We start from the raw sequence: 20790 nt of genomic DNA, 5'->3' as shown, positions 1-20790 counted from the left end.
TGCCCCACTCCGCATTATAGGCTTACGCTAATGCCTCATTAGCATCAGTGTCTCACTGACTCCGCTCTGAAACAGCATCCTCCTCCACTACAGAGGACCTGTTAGCGTCACCGCCAACCACGCAGAGCGGAAAAAGTGGAGCATGACGCACAAGAGAAAGTCATGTCACGTCATACAACTGCTCAGAAACACTGAATGTACAGTTAAAAACAAAGCTTTTATAAAAAGATGACTTTAGTATCTTGAGGATGTGTTAACGTCAAGCCCAAATTACATCACACTATTCCCACAATACAGAGAACAAACTGTGATCACACTCTGTCTTTAGTGAGAAATCTCCCTCTGAGGATCTCTGTGTCTTTAATACTGTTGACTCTGAGGCAATAGGTTAGACACACACAGATGGGAACATGGATAAACAGGATTTATGTGAAAGTATGTGTGCATCAAACTCATCATAACTCCTAATCTGGCCTTGCGTGTTTTGGTTTTTGATTGTGACAGGGAATGGCGTGCTTAAAACTCCGATGTCATGCAGGGTCTGTGTTTGCTGACACGAGTGGATCAGAGGGGAAACTGTGTGCGATGGGCTTTTACGCTGCTTTTCCATGAATTCCAAGGGATTTGTATAATTACAGGAAATAAAGTATTTCATGATAAACAAAGGATTAAATGTCATAACACGAGTGTGGTCCCTGAGGCTTTTAGCCATGTGATGGCCTGTCAGTTATCCTGATGGCCTAGATGAAAATAACCCAAACAACTGAGAATTTGTTAAAATTGCAGATGTTAATGGAGGATTTTTTGTGAGCTTACTGTAAAAACACAGAACACTCAAAAAACATCAGAGCATAATGGAAAAGAAAAAGCCAGTTTAAAGACTTCAATTTAGAAACCTGGCTTAGTCTCAGACCTTTTATCTGTCAGACACCTTTAGCTGGAAGCCATTATGATTCCTTTTTAAACAGCGTAAGTAAATAGTTTGAATAATGTCATCCTTTCAACATTTAAAGGTTGCACAAACCTTATATGTAAATCATGTTAAAGGTATAGCTATGAGCAAGCATTCCATTGGTCTGTGAGCCTTATGTAGCCTATGTTCACATGTTCAGCCTGAAGCCTAAAGTGACTCACACAGACTTCATAAAAGAGGACTTCAAGTCTTCAGCATGTTTTTAGTACTAACATGCACATGAACCGATATCTCCGTTTGACCTTTATGGGGGGTGTACTTTTTGGAGTCCTTCCAGTCCGTTCGAAGCTTTCAGTTCAGTACACATTTTGCACTTTTTTACCAAAAGTAGAAACAAATTAGCGCTGTGGTTGTCGATGTATCTCGTAGATGCCTCTAGTTTTTGGCACTGTCATAGATGGGGTTAATAAAATAAAAAAATGTAAGGTCTCTTTGGGTCTTAAATATTACTCCTCGATAAAGTTATAATGACATTGAAGTAAAACTCGTATTTTTAAGCAATACAGTTGGCCTTTAGGCTCTTTACACGTACTGCTAACCTGTATTCAACCAAAACCAAAAGCCTGCTAAAACTTCTTTTGTAGAAATTTGTTTATATTCATTATTTACTTCTTAACTCATCATAAGAAGCCAAATGAATCGACTAGCTCTTTTACAACAGTCTTTTGCCAGAACATTTCCGTTACAAAACATGTTTACGAGCTGCGAGAGTGTCGGCTGATAAGACGGCATGTGGACCGGCAGGCTGGAGTCTTCCACTTCACTGGCAGTGTGGTAAACAGCAGCAGGAGGGTTTGTGAGCAGTGGGCGGGACCTGGGCTCCACATGCTGTCCAAACACGTGGAGACTGAATGCCATGGACCCAGAGACTTTCCATTGAAACACACACACACACACAAAGTCACATGCACGTACCCTCAAAGGTAAAAATACAATGGTTTCTCTTTTGAAGATTGTTGTTTGAGCATTACAGGTTGGAATATGAGTACCAAACAACACTGGATCTGTAAGACTCCTAAGCAGACATCTTAACTTAGAACCCTTCATTGCCATTACAGCAAGAATTCTAAAATGACAAATGAAAAATGCCCACCCTTCAAATATTAAGCCAAGCATTCACATTTCTTTCCCTGAGGCAGCTTTCTGTCTGGGAAAAAATTCAAACGTGATGGCTGAGAAAAGCCAAAAAGGTTCAGAGAGAATGCATCAGGTCTGATTGACCTGTTGGCCTTTCTGTAACGAGTGCTGCCGTTGCTCCGGGAGGAAGAGGCAACGAGAGTGCTGTCAACTTATCAAGATAGTCGCTGACCGAATCACCTCTCGCTTCCTACAGCTCTCTGCCGGCTTTTTCCCAAGAATACAAAAAGAAAAAGAACAGTGAACAATGCAAAGGGACAAAGCCTCTTTACAACCTGTGTACAAATCGGGAGCCGCAGATTTTGGTACAGCAATTCATGATCCCCAGAGAATGAACCCCTCTGTTTCCTCTACGTTGAACTCTACATTTGCAGAAACAACTACGGGATGATTCCATGAAATGTGGTACTCACATTTATGTCCTACCCAGGATGAATAGACCCTTTTTTCTCAGAAGCCATTTTGACATGTCATTGCAAGGTAAACATAGGTGTAATTTATAACATTAATTATGGCCTTGTTCCATTTAGGTGGGTCAGGGCCTGGTATTGTGCAAAGCTGACTCAGTAGAATTGGTGTGACACACATTGGATATATTACACCTGTGTTTATCCTGCAATCAGTGGTGGAAGAAGTATGCAGATCCATTACTTTTGTAAACGTAATGCTACCAAACTATCAAAATACAAATAAAAGTGAACAATGTTAGCAACGTCCTTTTGAAGGCACTTAAAAGCAACCAAAATTGCGTATTTACTGATGTGTTTTATGTTTTAAGTATGTTAACGTCTCTAAAGCTTGTGTTAACCAGAGACCTTATTTTAAACATTTTCCAAAAACTGTGAGGGAAGTTCTAAAATGCTCAATTCTGACTCATTTTTGGGTTTTAGGACTAACACTCACTCTCTATAATTATATAAGCAAAGATACATCAGCATGTAGCACTTGTATGGGTATTTTGTCAACATGGCACCATTTTGTCAATCAGTGAAAGACCACGTGATCCTAAGATGTAGGTTAAAACGTGTTTGCTTGCATAATGAAAGCAATCTATTCCCATTAGGATTTGATTCAGTATAGTATCTCTGAAATATATGTCAGTATGTTACGTTTTCATGTTACGCTGTGCGCCTCTGTGGTGTCTTCCGTGGAGAGCTACTGTAAGTGGGTCACAGCTCCTCCCTGCTGCTGCGCGGCTAAATTCAATGAGCCCGGCTGAAACCCTCCTTAGGCTGATTCAGGGAGAAATAATGGGGCCAGCGCCTCTCAAATCCCCTGAAGAGCCGCAGCCCAGAACGGCAGCAAGCTGGCAGGGAGGCCCGAGCACAGGGTGGACGAGAGTGCAAAAAGAGCAGCCATTTTCTTTTTAAAACCCTAATCAGCACCGCATACCACATGCATGCTGTTATAATGTGCATTGAGTACATACTGTACATACACAATTGCCGTTTTAGGTATATTTCACATGATGATTTCCAGTACGGCTTCTCTCTGAGCGCCAACAAATCAGGCCTGGGTTCATTTCCCAGTGGATACTCTTCCCGATTCAGTTGACCTGTATATCGAACCAATTTACCGTGAATACAAAGTCGATATATGATGTTGCTATCCACTAAAAAAAGTATATGGTTGTTGCCCATGTTGTCTATAAATCCTATTAAAATGGAAGCTTGCAGTGTATCTGCAAATGGCTGTGTGGAATCAAATGAAGTATTTAACTGTGTGTATTGTCCTCAGTGAAGGAACGATTCGACTTACTGGAAATGTACTGATCTTCGAAGACTTCAAGGCAAAATAAATGTCACAAGTTCGAGCCTCAAGATCGTGTGACGATGATGATGAAGCAGCTCGCATGGCACCAGCGCTGCGGCCATGATGCATTCTTTCCTGCTCGTCTGCGTGCGTTTACAAGCATGTGATTTTGTGAATGTGATTCTAAATTTGGGAAGAATTGAGGGCATTCAGAAATAGATCAGATAAACACACACTTCAAAGCAGCATCCTGTTAACTGTATTTTAGGAGCCTTTAACTGTTTTGACAAAGGCTTGAGAAATCCACTCCCCTGAGACAAGCTGTTCTTTATGACAACGTAAGATCACGCAACGGACTCCTGCTTTTACGTACTTCTCCTGTGGTTTGCCCGTACAAATACAAATAAACAATAGTTTCCCTGACAGACAGTCAGTGCAGAGGGGTGAGGAACATTGTGTCTTTCCTGGTGGATTGGTGGTGTGCTCTTATGTAAGGCTGGTTTCTGCCTGGCAGCAGAGCGGAGCCCCACTGACACTGTCACACTGTCACACTGCTAATTATTACACACCAGCTAGAGGAGTGCCCTCAGTGGCTGCTTGTGTGTGTGTGTTCATGTTGCGTCTGTACTGGAAAGGTGAAAGCTTGGTGTCCATAAAGAATATTAAAGCATTATAAGGACATTGTAAGTGTGGTATGTTTTTCAAAAACAGCCTTAGCGTTCCAGACATCTTATTTTTCCCTGCCTGGGCTTTGCCTGTTTTGACCCGCTGCCTGCTTTTTGGACTCCTGCCCTTTAGCCTGATGCCTATTGGATAAGCCAGCCTCGTCTACCCTGCATGCTTATTCTCGACCACGAGTAAACTCAAACTTTGATTTTACCGTCTTGGTCTCCATCATGCTTTTGGGGTTTTGTTGAGCCTTTAAAAAAAACAAGTCGTTGATTTGGCTGCATTGAGGCCTATTCCATTTTGTTTTCACATCAACATGCTAACATGATGACATGTTTAGAAGGTTTAATGTTGGCCATTGTCCCCATCTCAGATCAAAAAGCAATTGTACAAATTAAAAAATGTCATACATAACCTGCAGACATGTTATTGGTATCAGTTTGTATCTATCCACCTCACCCTAACCCTCTGAAAGATAGCAAATCAATTAATATTAAATATATACTTAAAATAACACAATTCTATTCACTTTTGACAGCAATATTCTTAAAACCTTGGAGAATCAAAACAATTTTTGCAGGACTAGACACATTTCTGTGTACCCTTTAATTAACCAAAGATAAGCAATGTAACCTTGTAAATGGAAAATATTCCTATATCTGTATGGTGTAAAAAGATAACTGCATGGTAAAGAAACACAACGTTCCTATGTGACAGCTGGATGTGAGTGAGTGGGAGATAGACAGTTGTTTACTGCATGTTTCGAACCTGCTGACCTCCAGACTATGGCACTTTCTCACTTCTCTTATTTTTCATTTCCTCGTTCCTCGGGCTCGGTCTCACCGGAAGTTGATTTGTCTGCGCCATCTTGAGTAGCGTCCCAATCATAGATATATATATGTTCATATATATCTATGGTCCCAATGGCCTTATTTTTGCCTGAGGACCGAGGAGCGAGGAGCGAGGAGCAATAATGGAGGAGCTATAATCGAGGAACCACCAGACCATCCTTCGATGAAATCCTCAGACACTCACCCCGCCCCCTTACTGTGTATCGCTGATGCTTCTTGACATGAGAGCAGTTTCCCAGCGGAGTGAAGAAAATACATGAACCTCACGGGAGTCACTCCTCGGTTTATACCGTGTTTTGTTTCAATTAATGTATCATTTAGTTACAAATATGTGATATATCTGAACAACAAAGTGGTCAAAAATCATTTTTTCATTTTTTGGAAACATTTTCATGATCGCTTTTTTCGTTTTACATTTTCATTTATTGTCATTTCCATTCAGTCAGTCATTAAGTGCTATTTAAAATGTTAATTTGCTATATCCAAACAAACAAACAAAGTGTGCAATCCAATGAATGTTAATCTAACTGGGTTTTGATAGATAACATATCTCTTTTTCTTCTCTGAATTATTTTTATTTATTTGTTGCACTCTAATCAATATTAATCAAACTATTGTTCGCTTATACATTTTAAGAATGGCTTTTATCTTTTTGGAGAATTAGTTCTTATTTTATTTTATAAATAGGCAGGCTCCCATGCAAGTGAGGGACGCAAGGATTCCATTTAACCGAAGTGAGAAGGACCCAATGATTACGCAGTCCGTTCAGGAGACGCGTGGCTTGGCAGGAAGTCATTGGCTCAGTATGGGCTTCCTGCCTCTGCCTCCGTTTAAAATAAAAACACTTAGCAGAGAGGGAGAGTTCAGCCTCTCTCCATACAGGACGGAGGTACAGTAGGACATCCTCCTCTATTGACAGTCAGGAAGCTATTAGACTTTGTGCCAAATGCGAAGAAGGAGAGGGGCAGGATGGGATTTGTAGTCTTAAAGAAAAAACCTTTTGAATCAGTTTCTTTTGGGAATAAACCAATTAAAGTGACACTATGCAACGTTTCAACAACAAAATAACACATTGTTGTATTCATATTTACATTTTATATCATATAGAATTCTAAAATGATATTTTACTCAGGTCTTAATCTTGGACAACAGTAATTTACTCAAATGTAAATGTGAAAAAAATACAGACAAAGTATACACGTTTAAATAAATTCATTTATTTCTGTATGTTGCTATCCATAATCAATACAGACAAAAGCAATACTGGACTACCAGAATTTAAAAATCATAATAATCATCTCTTGTGAGCATCACAATAAACAGTATATTGAATTATGTACAATGGAAGACAACGACACATTCAGACTGAGTGAAGATCAATCTGATTCTGTCCATGGACACAGAAATGGGGAAAGCGCTTGGAAACATGTCAAGAACAAAATTCCCAGCGACAAAAACAAAAACACTTGGCAGAGAGAGAAATGTACAAGGAGAAAAGCAGCTTCTGCTCGCAATAAAAAGAAAAAAAATCATCAATGCAATGTTACATTTGGTTCCACGGTTGTAAACTAGATTGTATTCATGTCACTATTGCATATGCCATTGGGGTAAAGTGTGTCAACAAGGCAAAGAGATCTCTTTAATAAAATAGACAGTATATTTTCATATAGTCACTGAGACTGTGAGGGAGAAAAGCATACAATAACCTGTACAACCCAGAAGAAAAACCCCCATTTGAAAAATCTGTAGCCAAAGTCTTTACACAGGAATATCATTGCAACATAAAATCTAAGTGTATTTTCAATAGATTGTTTTAGTCAAACTGTTTCTATGTACAAAATATATACCTTCAAGAATCTGCAGATAAATAAAACTTAGCGTAGTAGCTCCAATATTATTCAACTCTGTCAAAACCGTTGTCCACCTTGTGTTTGTGTGTTGTTCCCACCAGTTCAGCGATACATTCAGACATGGTTTTCATTTTTACAATCTGCTGTACACTAAAGAGGTGGTGAGCCAGTTGGAGTCGGCACAGTGGATGACGCAAACACTACAATGTGAGGAGAGCTTAGAGGGCTTTCAGATAATATTAACCCACTGGAGGCCATTTTGGAGTTTGTATACATTTTGACTAATCATTTCTCTTTAGAGCACAATGTTGGTTCAGATTAAAACAAAGACTATGACGTTTAAATGAATTTAGCATCAATAAAGCACACCGTCGCTAGGCCTTTGACCAGTTGTTAATGGTAGCCTAACTAATGACAGCTAAAGTGTGCCATTATTTAGCATTGTCCTGACATTGTTAAATAGTTGTCACTTCGTGAAATATATTCTTGCTTTAACTTGTAACATTTTTATCATTATTTTCAGCCTGATCAAACTATTTGCTGTCAACTGCAATTCAGATATTGTTAAAACAAAATATCTGACTAAACTTGTTTCTCCAGTAAATCTCCTTGTTGGTGCCAGATGTGGCCTCCCTACTTTTACTTTTTTTGTGATTGTCCCGCACTGCCAACCCCTTTTCCCCTTACTTTAGCCCTCGTTGGATGACCAGAAAACGTCTCGGCTGTGCCCCAACCCTGACAGTTTTCATTGGCCCTTCGTCGTCACTTTAACTATACAGTTGTACCGTCAAAATATATCACAGCAGGGTGTCCTGCATTTTGCTCAACAGCAGTCAATAGGTTTGAAGGTAGGAGTGTGTGAGGTTTTCAGGCTCAAGTGAGGAACTGTGAGAGGAACAGTGCAATCAGATGCCTGGTGTTGTGGGGTCTGAGCTGAGTTACAAACACATGCATAACTCTTAAAGACATTTAGAAATATATTTCTGTAAGTCCAGCGCTTTGATTGGACAAAAAATAAACTAGGTTAGAATAAATAAGAAATGTGTCATTAAGAAAATACTTTAATATCCATAAGATAAATCAGATGTCAAGCAGCCCCAATGTACTGTATATTTCTGAAATCATATTTTAAGCTAAATGTCCACAATAGAATAACAATATAGAGGTCCAAACAGACTCACTGTAATATAATATGTATCTCTTATCTCATAGAAAACATAAGGACAATATAGACATTAAGGCATTGGGTAGGTCTTATCAAACATTCATCTACCAAAAATAAATAACATATCTCATCTAAATATAGTTATATCAGTGTACCTTGGTATCTTCGCTCCCTGGGCCATTTGTATAGTAGGTGTCGTTTTCCATTGTCATACAGATTGGTCGTAATTTGTCTCAGGAACACACTCGCACTCATACAGGCAGTCTTAAAACTAACCTCAAGTAAATAAATAGTATCAGGGTACCATTCAACTATTTTTATATTCTGACTATCTTTGCTTCTGTGCTTGCGCCACAATGTGGGTCAAGTGAAAAATGGCCTCTGAAAGCGCAGTGAACATTAGACACACCAACACACACATCCGCCCACACACACACACACATCCGCCCACACACACATCCGCCCACACACACATCCGCCCACACACACACACACACACACACACACACACACACACACACACACACACACACACACACACACACACACACACACACACACACACACACACACACACACACACACACACACACACACACACACACACACACACACACACACACACACACACACACACACACACACACACACACACACACACACACACACACACACACACACACACACACACACACACACACACACACACACACACACACACACACAAGCACACCTGTGTTGCCTCCAGCGAATTCATGACATGCATAGACGATGACCTGCTTGTTTCGTAAGTATGTGAGAGTGATGCTGAGGGTCCAGACAGTCTTTTAGGGCCCAGTGGTAGGGCAAAGTCGATTTCTTGTTTCCAGCAGCAGGTTGGTGAAGACGCCAAGTCAGAGGACAGACGAGACCTTCAGTCTGAAAGAGGGGAAAAGAGGGAGTTAGTGGAAATATCTTGTGATTATAAGTATAACACTCTTTGGCAAGCTTAAATGTCTACTTTCTAATTGTAAAAGAAAAATGGTCTGATTATTTTCCAAAAAACAACACTTGTGCCAACAATGCAGAGCTTTGAGACTGCAGACATGAGAGAACAGTCTACTGTACAGTGTGAACCCCTTCAGATTAGCTTGTGCCACAATAACAAGGAGACACTGGAACACGCAGCTCGAATAACAAGAACACAGTGTGCTGCACAAACAAGTACCATAGGACGGATTTGAGACGTGTGAAATGGTTTGTTTTTAATGTTCATTATGCTGATATTTAGTCTGATGTCTTATTTGATGTGTACAAGTTTGATGGTAGGTGTCATGTCTTTACACACCAGCTGTTTGTTGCCACTTAAAGGACGGCAGGGGGGGGGGGGGGAGGCTGGAAGTGGGAAGCTGGATGGCAACGGTCGTTATTACATAATCTGGGATGTAGAGCAATGGGGGGTGGGGGTCTCCTGTCGCGCTGCCGTGTTGCTATGGACACACAGTGAGCGGAGGAGAACCAGTACATGATGCATCTCTGATATTATACCGAAACTGAGGGTGCGTTTATAGTGGAATTTATCATTATGAAGGATGAGGAAGAGGGGTTGTGAAAGCAGAACGGAGGAAGGATTTAGAGTGGAGGGGATGGGGGAGGGGCACTGGGTCAACTGGAAGCTGGGCTAATGGTTAAAAGGTGAGGGAAAGGGCCCCTTACTTCCACGAGGACAATATGCTCCATGTGTCATGAAACCACACAAGGATTGCATGGTTGTATTGAGGTTTGGAAACTTCTATCAGAGTAGGGCTGATGAAACTCTTACAAAAACAGTTGGATAACCTCAAAAATGAGAGGCGGTTGGGCTGAAAGCGAGGCTTTTCTTAGTAACAGAAAAGTTGCCATTTTTGGAGCTCGGAGTCAAGCAGTTCTCATCTAAGAAAAGAAGTCTTAATGCTTATTTCTATTCGAAACAATTATAAACAGAGGAGAGTTGAGGACACTATGCAAAGTGAATCCCTGTTCCTTATAAAATGTACTATTAAAATGCATATACAAAGATATTACTCTATTTATCTTATAATTTTCTAGCCAATTTCTATGCAGGTTTCTGTCGCAATTACGCTGACCTGAGATCTGGACAGGATAAACACACCTTGTGTTACGTATTAGCCAGCTGCTCCCCGTGGAGTAGCTGCTGATCTACCCCATGCCGTCTAATCTCGCCACAGAGGCTGTAATCTCATCTGGAGCCGTGGCTGGCTAAATGTGGGGAACGCTGGCCACGCAGTTATCTAGCAGCTAGCGCTTCAGTCTGGAACATCCCGGCCTACTTTAGCCCCCCTCCTCCCCGCGCCACGAAACACACAAATACACACTGGCTGGAAACTCTGACTGCGGTGTTACGTGTGCACGTTTGTTCTCGATATATATCAAGTGACATGGCATTTCTGGATTTCCTGCCTTGGCTTTTTGCTATGTTATGTTTGAGAGATCTCAGATTCAACGCAGGTCTGACGCAGATTGTAATAAAGTATTCAACAGCTGGTGTGTGTGTGTGTGTGTGTGTGTGTGTGTGTGTGTGTGTGTGTGTGTGTGTGTGTGTGTGTGTGTTTGTGTGTGTAAGCAGGGCTGGATTGAACAATCAGGCTGATGGATGGTTGAAATCAGGTGTCACTTTTACGCTAATGCCAGAACAAAATGTGCCAGCTAGAAAATGAAGCCACAAAGTAATCATGTTGGCCAAATTCCAAAAGTGGAAAAAGTAGAATCAACGCATTCCTTATGCCAAAGTCAAAGTCTACAATTTGGTCTACAAAATGTAAAAAAATACCAGGATTATGTCATCTAAATCCCTGTGCTTCTACTGAGCATGCTCAGAGCGAGTTAGGCATGCATGGCTGTGCAGCTAGACCCCTTTCGCTCGCTGCACCCTCTAACATCGTAACGCACACGCACATCATACAGAGATATACATGCTCCGGGTGCATTGAGATCCGGGATGACATCACTCACAATACTACTGACTGGATGGCGCCGAGAGGGAATGGGATTTATGGAGAAGGACACGAATGCTTCTAATCTGGCCGATAAATTACACACACACACACTCATACATGATGCCCATGATCATGCTCTGCGCAGCCTGTGGGTGCGGCAGATGGCGGACAGTCATTAGTGGAGGGATATTGAGTAGGTGTGGATGTGTGTGTGTAGGAGAAAGAATTATATGTTAAAGTATTAGTGGAAGGGTAATGGGTAATGGGCTTACATGTATGTGAAGACAAGGCAGATTGGCAGGTGTTTAAGGCTCCATTTCCACCCCATGTCCCTCCAAAGTACACACACTCACATCAGAGAGTGGCCATCTGCCACATGCACTCAGGAAAGGCCCCTGCATTCTTGGTCCCTTTATCCTTACTTAACTCTCCTTCTTCTCTTACTTCTAGGGCTGCTCGATGTTCCAATACAAAATAATTGACAAAATAATAAAAAATACAAAGAAAAAGGTAAAATTAAAACGATATACTGATACTGTGAATATAACTGAAAAAAATTTAAATAAATGTTTTAGAAAATAAATAAATACATGTAATTAATAAAAAACCTAAATGGATATATATTTAAAAAATATATAAATGTATAGAATAAAAATAAAAATCAACAACACTATGTTATAACACCTACAGAAAACTCCTTAGATTAATGTTCAATATAAAAAATATAAGGAATATAGCAAAAATGATATCAATTATGTTGCCACAACTTACTGAAAGCTCCTAGCAAAATCCCCCATCCCTATCTTACACCTGCTATGATGAGGATTATCAACACGCCTGGTAAAAGGCAATGCTCATATGCGAGTGTAAGCATAGTAAAAATCATCTCACATTGCAAATCAAGCTTCTTGAATCGTCAGAGGGAAGATAAAGGTATTAGCTAGATGTGGGCCGTGGAAACAGAGACGGCTGACTCGGCTAATCTGAGTCTGGTAAAGAACATCCACCTGGCTGAGCTGCGGCTAGCAGAGGCGACGGCTCAGGTTAGGGCAGAGGTAAACACCACCTCTAAATCACACTCAGACAGAATAACAGGTAAACAAAAAGCTGACTTGTACGCCAGGCATTAAGACATCTAATCTGACTGGAGTTGGAGCACCAAAACAACGTAAAGCTCCAGGGTTATGTGACCAGGAATGCAGTCACGGGCGTCATATGGGGGGGGGGAAATTCCAAGGGGCATTTGATTGTTTTGGTTGCACTTTGATCCTGACAAACACTCGCCTCAAGAGCTGCAGCATTCCATTAGAAGTTCTCATTCCAGCCAATTGCCTGTGAGGGTCGGACGGGGAAGGAATGAAAAGCTGCAGACTTTTGGGTCTGGATGGCACATGTTGCGGGGGGGGGGGGGGGGGGTATAGCTTCACCTCCTGAAAAACAGTGGGGCCTAGCACCAAAAAACCCAAGCGGTGCACTTTGAGCTCCTTCACCCCGCTTCGTCAGTAAACAAGCACCTTGGTTGAAAGGGGCCCACCGATGACTTTATTTGTTTCTTGAACAAAAAGCCCCTCCACTGCTGCATCCCCCCCACTCTCTGCTTGTCTTACTTCTGCTAAGTGAACAGCCTAATGAGGCAGAATGGCAGTGGAGAGCACGTGCCATCCTGCCCCATTATGCACGCTCTCCCACAAACTGGAAAACAAATACAGGCCACTCTCTTTGCACATCCCCGCCAAACTGTTCACTGATGCAGGCTGGAAAAAAAGAAGGGGACAAAAAAAGAGGCTCCCTGTGAGGAAAACACACCCCGACTGCTCTGCATGCGTACGTGCTACAGTCCCCACATGTATGTGCTCGACTCAGACCCTCCCACTGCTTACTGGAACAACTTTACAAGACCACAAAGATATTTGGACTCCATTGCAAATATGATTACAGAACACATACAAACAAACAGATGGACACAGGGGCCATTATTAAAGCCTGTTTAACTTGAAAACAGCCAATTGCAACAAACTGAATTCCCATTCTGTAGTGGCTGTTTTTCTTCATTCCTGAACAATAATAACAACTTATATAGCCTTTTCCTGCTCTAAATGAAACCTAATATAACTTCTCCCTATACACAGGGGCCATGTGTTGAAATAAAAGCCACTTCCTATTCAAATGGCCTGGAGCCGGGACAAAAACAAGCCCCCTCTCGCAGCCACTTTTCAAACACGCTCAGCCAGGAATGTGCACCGTGACATCCAGTTACCTGATGGCCGCATAGCAACTCGCCCACTTTGTTGTTCTCCCTCACTGCCTACAAGGACACAACACATATCCACTTGTGCTGGGCCTCACATTTCAGCGTAAACCCCCTGCCCCCCCCCCCCCCCCATTCTCTTTCTCCTACCCCCCCTCTACGTGCTCACAAACACATGTGAGTTCACTGTGTGCCTGTTAAACGGCGAAGGGTCAAACGTGGCTTTAATGTCAACATTCTGCTGTTCCTGATTTGTTTACAACGTCTGCTATCCCACGCCGCAGCGGTTCCCTGGGATATTCTGGGACACTATTGATTATGGGATGGTGGGAAACACGAGGTCCATGGAGGTCACATTGATGTGCAACACATCCTAAAGCCTACCCAACTGAAAAAACAACAGCCGGAAATGCCAGAGGCCCCGTTAGCAGACCTCACTAATAGTTGTGTTTTATGAGGAATCTATCATTCCTCTCATTCACAATAAGCGTTGGTGGAATCCAAATATCTGCTTGTGTATTTATAGTGTGTGCAGAGGCAGCATCCGGCTCTGTGCTTTCGTGGGGCTTGTTTACTTCAGAGCTCTCAGCCTGGTCACGTTTCCTAGCAGCCTTCTGCTGCGTTCACATGTTGTGGGAAAATATCAGATATAGAAGGAGCAAAACAATTGAAAAAAGGTGTGATTGATTGCAAATAAAATCAGAAGACTTCCTTTTGACACTACATGTTTGTTCAATCGCAGAGAATAGTACTCAGAAGTAGGAGCTTAGGAGGAGCTCCTGCAGGCTGCGTCAGCACCACCTACGTACGTACTTTGAAATCCACACAGCCAGTTTGAATTTGAATCTGGAGGAAGGACAAGATTGCATGCATCATTGTTTTTCCTTTTGGCTCTCTTAACTGTACAGTGCAGCTTTCTTTTCTTACAGCAAAGCCAAACTGACTTCTGTTTAAAATAATGGAGCTTTCCAGCTAGAGTGGGGATAAATTATTCAACAACAACACATCTGACAGCAACCTCACTCACCTTTGGCAGTGGTTGCGGCCTCCTTGAATCCCAGACACACATACGGGGAGCTGTGTAATCCATTGATGCCCCCTTTGCAGCTGCTGGTGGGTTTGAAGCCAGCCAGGCCCTCGCATTTCTCCACGTCCCTGTTGTCCAGCAGGTTCAAGGCAATGTAGTTCAGTCCGTTGGCATACCCGGCCGAGCTCTGCCGGTTCACAGGGCTGTTGCCGTACTCCTCGTCCGACCCCTCGCTGCTCCGGGACGAGATGTTCTCCACGGAGCTGTGCCTCTTCATCATGTCCCCGCGGGCGAAGGAGGGGAACACCGGGGTCACGGTGGCGGTGGAGGAGAAGGTCTCGGAGCTGTGCCGCCGACGGCCCTGAGGGTTGGCCCGGATCACCTTGGCGGAGCAGTCGGGGTCAACTGCGGAGGAAGAGGTGCCCCCGAGCAGGAAGGCCCCAATGCATTCTGGGACACCCTGGTCCTCCAGAGAGAGCCTCCTCTCCCTGCTGCTCTGGCTGCTGGAGAGTTAGTCAGAAAGAAGCCTTTATTTTCATACTGGTCAAATAGGGTCAAACAGCAAATTTGTTTAAATACTTATTTAAAATAATACATAAATATTAATTTTGATTATCAGACAATGTTTGTCTTTGCTTGTGATCAATCTAAGACTATTACAATTAATGATAATAAATGAAAACAGAAAGAACACAGATGCACATACCTTGCGGTGTTCTGAGGAACAAGCTGTGGTGGGGAGCTGGTCATCCCGAATGTCATCTCAGTGTAGTCGTTTTTCCCCTCGTCACAGAGGCCCTGAGATCCTTTCTCACCCTCCAGATGGTACACTCTGTCCTCTTCTGAGCACATAGATAACTCTGGGAGTGTGTCCAAGCGCTCAGCGGGAGTGTGTGCCTCCTTGGGCGAGTGTGAACCCAGCTCCAGGTTCATGTAGTCTGACAGAGAGGACCTCCCGGGGCCCCCTCCGCTGGAGCCCAGTGATGAAGACTGGCTCTCCGTGGACACATTGGAGGGTGGGGAGAATCTGGCGCAGCTGAAGTCAATGTTGATGTATTCCCCGGGGCTCCTGGGTTCTCCGGGCAGGGGGTGCTCGTTCATGCTGGGCAGGGTCCTCAGGGTGTCCAGAGAAAGTCTGTTAGGCCTGCCAAGCCTCCCTCTGTAGGGCAGGCTCTCTGCCCGGCCATGCCTGACTGGGGAGGGCACGGAGGGGCTAAGAGGGGCTGCACTGGGCTGCATCACTGAATAATAGTCTGACTCCCCCACCCTCTGCCTCAAACTCTGGGGGCTCATCAACACATACTGGTTGCTCTCCTCATTCTTGGAGGCCTGGAGTTTAGCAGGGAGTGTGAGAGAGCCGCCCTGGTACGCTGACCTCACTGCTGCATGTTCCCCAGATAGCAGGCCCAAGTAGTAATCAGGGGGGGTCTGGAGTGGAGGTGGGTTTCCAGGTGACATGTTCATGTATTCACCGTTCCTGTCTAAGCTCTCCATGGACGATTTAGAGCTACACCACATTCTCATGTAGCCGCTGTCCTCCAGAGAGCTGCTGCAGGGGGAGTTGGTTTTGTAGCCGCCGCTCACAGTCGCCGGGGGATGGACCCTAGCGTTCACAATCTGCTTCGGTGCGGAGACACACATGGGGCTCATGGGCATGTAGTCTACTTTGCCAGACTGGGCCGTTAAGCCTGGCGTCATCGGCATGTAGCCATCATCAGCGAGGTTACTACTGGAGCTCCTGGATGACCCGATTTCAACATCTCCGTAGTCCTCAGGGTAGCACACTTTGGGCGACGCGGAATGAGAGTTCTGCCCGTGAGCCATCCTCATGAGGGTGTAGTCATCCAGGGAGGCTGAGGCCAGCGGCGCCACAGCCCTCTGTTGACGTGGCGTGGTGAGGGAGTGCGTCCTCTTCCTGTAAGCGTTGTCACATGCAAGGCCATCAACCCCAACCCTAGGCCTGGTGACATTTCCCCCCTCCATTATCATGTAGCCACAGGGGTCGCTGATGTCCCGGGATGGAGGCGTGCTGGACAGGGAGTCGGGGGTGTCGCTGCGGGTCAGGGGGATGAATCTGGGTTCACTTGGGCTGGAGCTGTAATCATCACACAGCATGAAGCCAGTGTCACTGAGGGAGCCAGAGATGGAGGCGCTGCAGCTAAAAGGCCGCCGGATCTTGTCAGGAGTGGAGATGCTGGCCCCCCTGGGGGACATGCTTATGGGGCTTGAGGTGCCTGGGGGTGAGTTGGACACGGGCATGGAGCGGCTGTGGTGCAGGTTGGAGGAGGACTCCAGTATCCTGCAGGTGCGCCCACTGCTGAGCGTGTGGGACCTGATGAGGAGATTCCCAGAGTTGGGACTGGTGGGACTCCCGTTGACAGATATGGACATGGACACAGGCCGGGTCACACTCCCGTCCCCCTCGCTGGCCGTTCTTATCCGACATGATGTGAATTTCCTCCCTGGGGAGTTTGCTGCCATGCTATCTGTCCTGGATCTCCTCACCAGGCCTGTCTGACTGGGGGGGAGGTTGTTGAGGTTGCGTCGTGTGGGAACGGAAATGGGGTTAGTGCTGGCAGACTGGCTCTTGCTCCGCGGCCTGAACTCTGACAGCTCCTTCATGGCCTTCATGGCCTCAAGGATAGTCTCATGGATGTTCTGTGCAACCACTGAGTCCTCTGCCTGCATCCAGAACTCCCCAGGCCCAGTGACAGCTGAGCGACCCACCTCTATAAAGAAAAAGGTGTCCGAGTGTCCGCATCTCCTGATGTTCATGAGCTGTAAACTGACAGCAGCTGTTTCTGAGTTCAGTTTGACAAAGCTGATGGTCCTGCTGGACAAACACAGCCTGTACACTCCAGTGAGGTTCTTGATCTGACCCAGACCTTTGGATTTCAAGTTGACCTGCCACACCTCCTTATAGACAGCTGTTGCAGGAGTGATCAGTCCGTAGTTGGCTTCCTCAAAGCCCACTAGAGAGGAGGTAGAAGCAGGGCTGTCGTACACTTTCCCCTCGGCTATTAAATCAGTCAGAACCGAGTACCAGCTCTCTTGCTCCTGCTCGTTGTCTGCAGCCACGGCGAAGTACTCGTCCTTGGTGTAGAGGGCGATCAGGTGCTTGTGTTTTGCGTCGGCCCGTTTGTTTACGCACAGACACGAGTCCAAAGTGATGACCCGTTTGGCAGCGGACTTGTTCCTCCATTTCTTCTCGCTTTCATAATACTCCAGCCGCGCAGGGCAGCGCTCCGTCGGCTCCCGCAGCACGAAGAAGCGCCGGTGTCCGTGTTTCTGCTTCCTCAGGTATCCGCACTTCTTCACTCCGTACGTCCCATTCGATAACAGGTGTCCTCCCGTCGCCGGCGGACTTGCCATTTCTCTTTTTTCAAGTTCCAGATAAGCGAACCAATAAAAAAACTCGTTTGCAAAAAAACTTTAATGATATCCCGTTTTAAAAATGTGTTTAATCCATGGCAGAGGTCTATAGATGTGTCCTCGGCCACGGTAGAAGCAACAGTGCAGCGGGACTGATCCGATCCTGGATAAAAACAACATGTGACGCTGCTGCTCTAAAAACAGAATAAAACACAGAGTCATAGGGGGGCGGGGCCTCTGCAGGGGCCGTGCCTGTCCATCGACCGGCTCTGACGCTGCCTATTGGCTGATTCAATAATTCAAGGCAGCAAACCCCGCCCACTGCTTTCCCAACAGCTCTCTCATGTAGGAACCTATGGTAGGAACAGATCAGAAAAACAACCAATTCCTGCGTTAAAAAATGAAAGTATATAGAGTGCTAATTTTATATATCTGTTTTACTGCAGTAGATTGAGTCCTCCATCAAACATTTTATTATTTTTACAATGTCATTGAAAAGTCAATTTAGATTTATGAAGCTTTTAAATTATGTTGGATTGTAACCCTTTATTTATGAGGCTGTAAAAGTGTAAACAACCCTGACGTGCCATTTGTTATATAAACCTTGTTGTGGTCTATATTTAAACCTGTGGGTATTCCTCCCCAACTGGATCCTCCTATCATCACATCAGCATGTATCTCCCATCCTGCATGTGGTAATAGTTATTGCTGTATGTTGTTAAATCAGCTGAAGTGAAGGGACCTTATTTTGTCAGTTATTTAATTCTATTATACACTTGTTTTGCACTTTGGTGCATTGATACAAAGTGTTTATTTTGAATGAAAAACAGTCATCTCACAGAGGAGATGACTAAAGATGTGCGTCAGAGGCTTCTGTGTCATAACACGCAGCAGAAATGCTGCCATCGTCTGGCTGCTCGCACATAACTCTTCCTACACATGAGTTTAGCAAAACAAACTAAACTTTGTTCCTTAGTTTAGATCATGAGCAGAGAAATGGATAACTGCAGACTTTTAAGGGGTCGGTCAGAAGTCAGGAGGAAGATAACAGACATCTGCTCATCAGATCATCTTGGTAATTATGTTACTAATTCTCCATGTGATCTTCAACATCAGTAGTCAACTCATGTTGACCCCCTGCCCAAAAACACATGGTTTGCTCTTTATAATCTCCCAGAAAGCAGATTACAACTCTATTGATGAGGTGTCAGTGTGCATTAGATGCTATAGCTGATGGGGGGTTTTAACTAGTTCTTAATGAGCATATAAAACACACATACTACAGATTAAGGGTAATCCCAGCCTTCTCTAATCACTATTGTCTGATTGTTTTTGTTGATGCCGGTGTGTGTGATCTGTGACATTCATCCAATGCCTATTTTTCTGTTTTTGCACAAGTGTTAATTTATCCGGGTTAAGCCAGGTTAGCATGTGTTTTCAGCATTAGTCTGAGATATGAACAAAAACACCTTCGCCGGGATTTAGTAACACATATATAAGCAGCCTGAGGGCAAACACAAAGGAACAAAGGGCGTATTGTTGACACTTTACTGGCAAAGATGTGCAATCATTTGGCATATAATCTGAGGGAATACTGCTGAATGCCGAATACTGTTGTTTTGCGGGCACTATGTTTTGCAGGCAGTTCATGGGATGTTCAGTACTGATTCCCACAGGGTTTACTACAACACTAATCTGTGTTGTTCTGCGGTGATCTTTTATTTGTGATAATGTCCAGGTGTGCCATCTCAAAAAAACCCGTGGCATTATCCTGGTTTGTTCACTCTTTTTCTAAACTGTGTGTACTGCAAGCTGATTTTGATACAAGTAAAAGAAGAACAGCTGCAATTAGGAGCTCATATCCTTTAAGGTTAATTTTCAGTATGGTAATACTAGATATAGTTGTAATATTTGTAAAAGTGGTAGCTGAAGAAGTAGTTGCCATAGCAGCAACGCAATGTTCAGTATTTGGCAGCTGTAAGGGGAGTTTAGCTGTGTTGTGATGAAAGTGTTTGTGCAGGGGGAGAGTCAAAGTGAAATGAAACTTGTTATTCAAATTAGGTTATTGGGTTTTCAAACTTTTACCTATTATACAGTGCAACATCTGCAACACACCCACCCCACTCATAGTTAAGACTGGCAAATACACCCAGAGTAATACATATATAAATACAGTCTAAAGCTTCACCAAATATTCTGTCTCCTTTTGATTTCTGCCTCTTAACATTTAAAATACAGTGGTCACACCGTGTTCAAGTGTCCAACTACGACGTTTTCTAAAGATATTTCACTAATCTTACAGTTATTACAAAATATACTATAAACCAAACAGGATAGAGAAAATGTAATTGTTAAAACATTGATATTAGCTAAGAGGCCATGTTCCTCATGTTTATTCAGTGTATTTGCTTGTAAAAGAACGTTTTTACAATGTTACAATAGTGTAGATGAATACTGGTCAGGAAAAAAAGGTAGTTGAGGATTAGATTACCACTGGGATCCGGGATTAATGCTTCTTGTCACACAACAAAGCTGCTTTTCACTGTGTAAACACAGATCCGTGTACCAGGGGATCATGTCAGGGATATGTCAGCTCAGCACCAAAGGTTTCACGGGCTAACTGCTCTCAAGATCAAAACACACATTGATTATTTTATGTCAATAAATCTGTTGAAGTTGTATTCTGAGTAACCGGTTTATGGTTCTGAACATATTTCTCCATGTAGTTTAATCTTTGTTTATCCAGTATAATGTTAAAAATCCCCAGGTCT

At 43.7% G+C, this 20790-nt stretch overlaps 1 protein-coding gene across 2 annotated transcripts; it reads right to left on the bottom strand.

Annotated features, from left to right (window-relative positions):
- Nucleotides 1-6579: 6579 nt before the first annotated feature.
- On the bottom strand, nucleotides 6580-18207 carry LOC307031538 (insulin receptor substrate 2-like). 2 transcript variants are annotated; one of them, XM_079668731.1, is made up of 3 exons: nucleotides 15354-18207; nucleotides 14648-15150; nucleotides 6580-9315 (listed from the first exon to the last, which is right to left on the bottom strand). In XM_079668731.1, exons 1-3 carry the CDS (start codon nucleotides 18017-18019, stop codon nucleotides 9311-9313), a joined length of 3174 nt encoding a protein of 1057 aa, XP_079524857.1. In that variant the 5' UTR covers nucleotides 18020-18207; the 3' UTR covers nucleotides 6580-9310. The 2 variants fall into 2 exon arrangements, with proteins under 2 accessions (XP_079524857.1, XP_079524858.1); XM_079668732.1 differs by having other exon boundaries at nucleotides 14648-15147.
- Between the last annotated feature and the right edge of the window lie 2583 nt (nucleotides 18208-20790).

The sequence above is a fragment of the Notothenia rossii genome (genome assembly GCF_949606895.1).
Source record: "Notothenia rossii genome assembly, chromosome: 3".
Classification (NCBI taxonomy): domain Eukaryota; kingdom Metazoa; phylum Chordata; class Actinopteri; order Perciformes; family Nototheniidae; genus Notothenia; species Notothenia rossii.
The sequence above is the reverse complement of the archived record's forward strand: the minus strand, read 5'-3'. Positions and strand labels throughout refer to the sequence as shown.

What these genes read in the sequence shown, in the direction of transcription:
- LOC307031538 (XM_079668731.1), bottom strand. Translation starts at nt 18,019, where the DNA reads ATGGCAAGTCCGCCGGCGACGGGAGGACACCTGTTATCGAATGGGACG. An exon ending in GTTCCTCAGAACACCGCAAG is followed by an intron (nt 15,151 to 15,353) that starts GTATGTGCATCT and finishes CTAACTCTCCAG; the next exon opens with CAGCCAGAGCAGCAGGGAGA.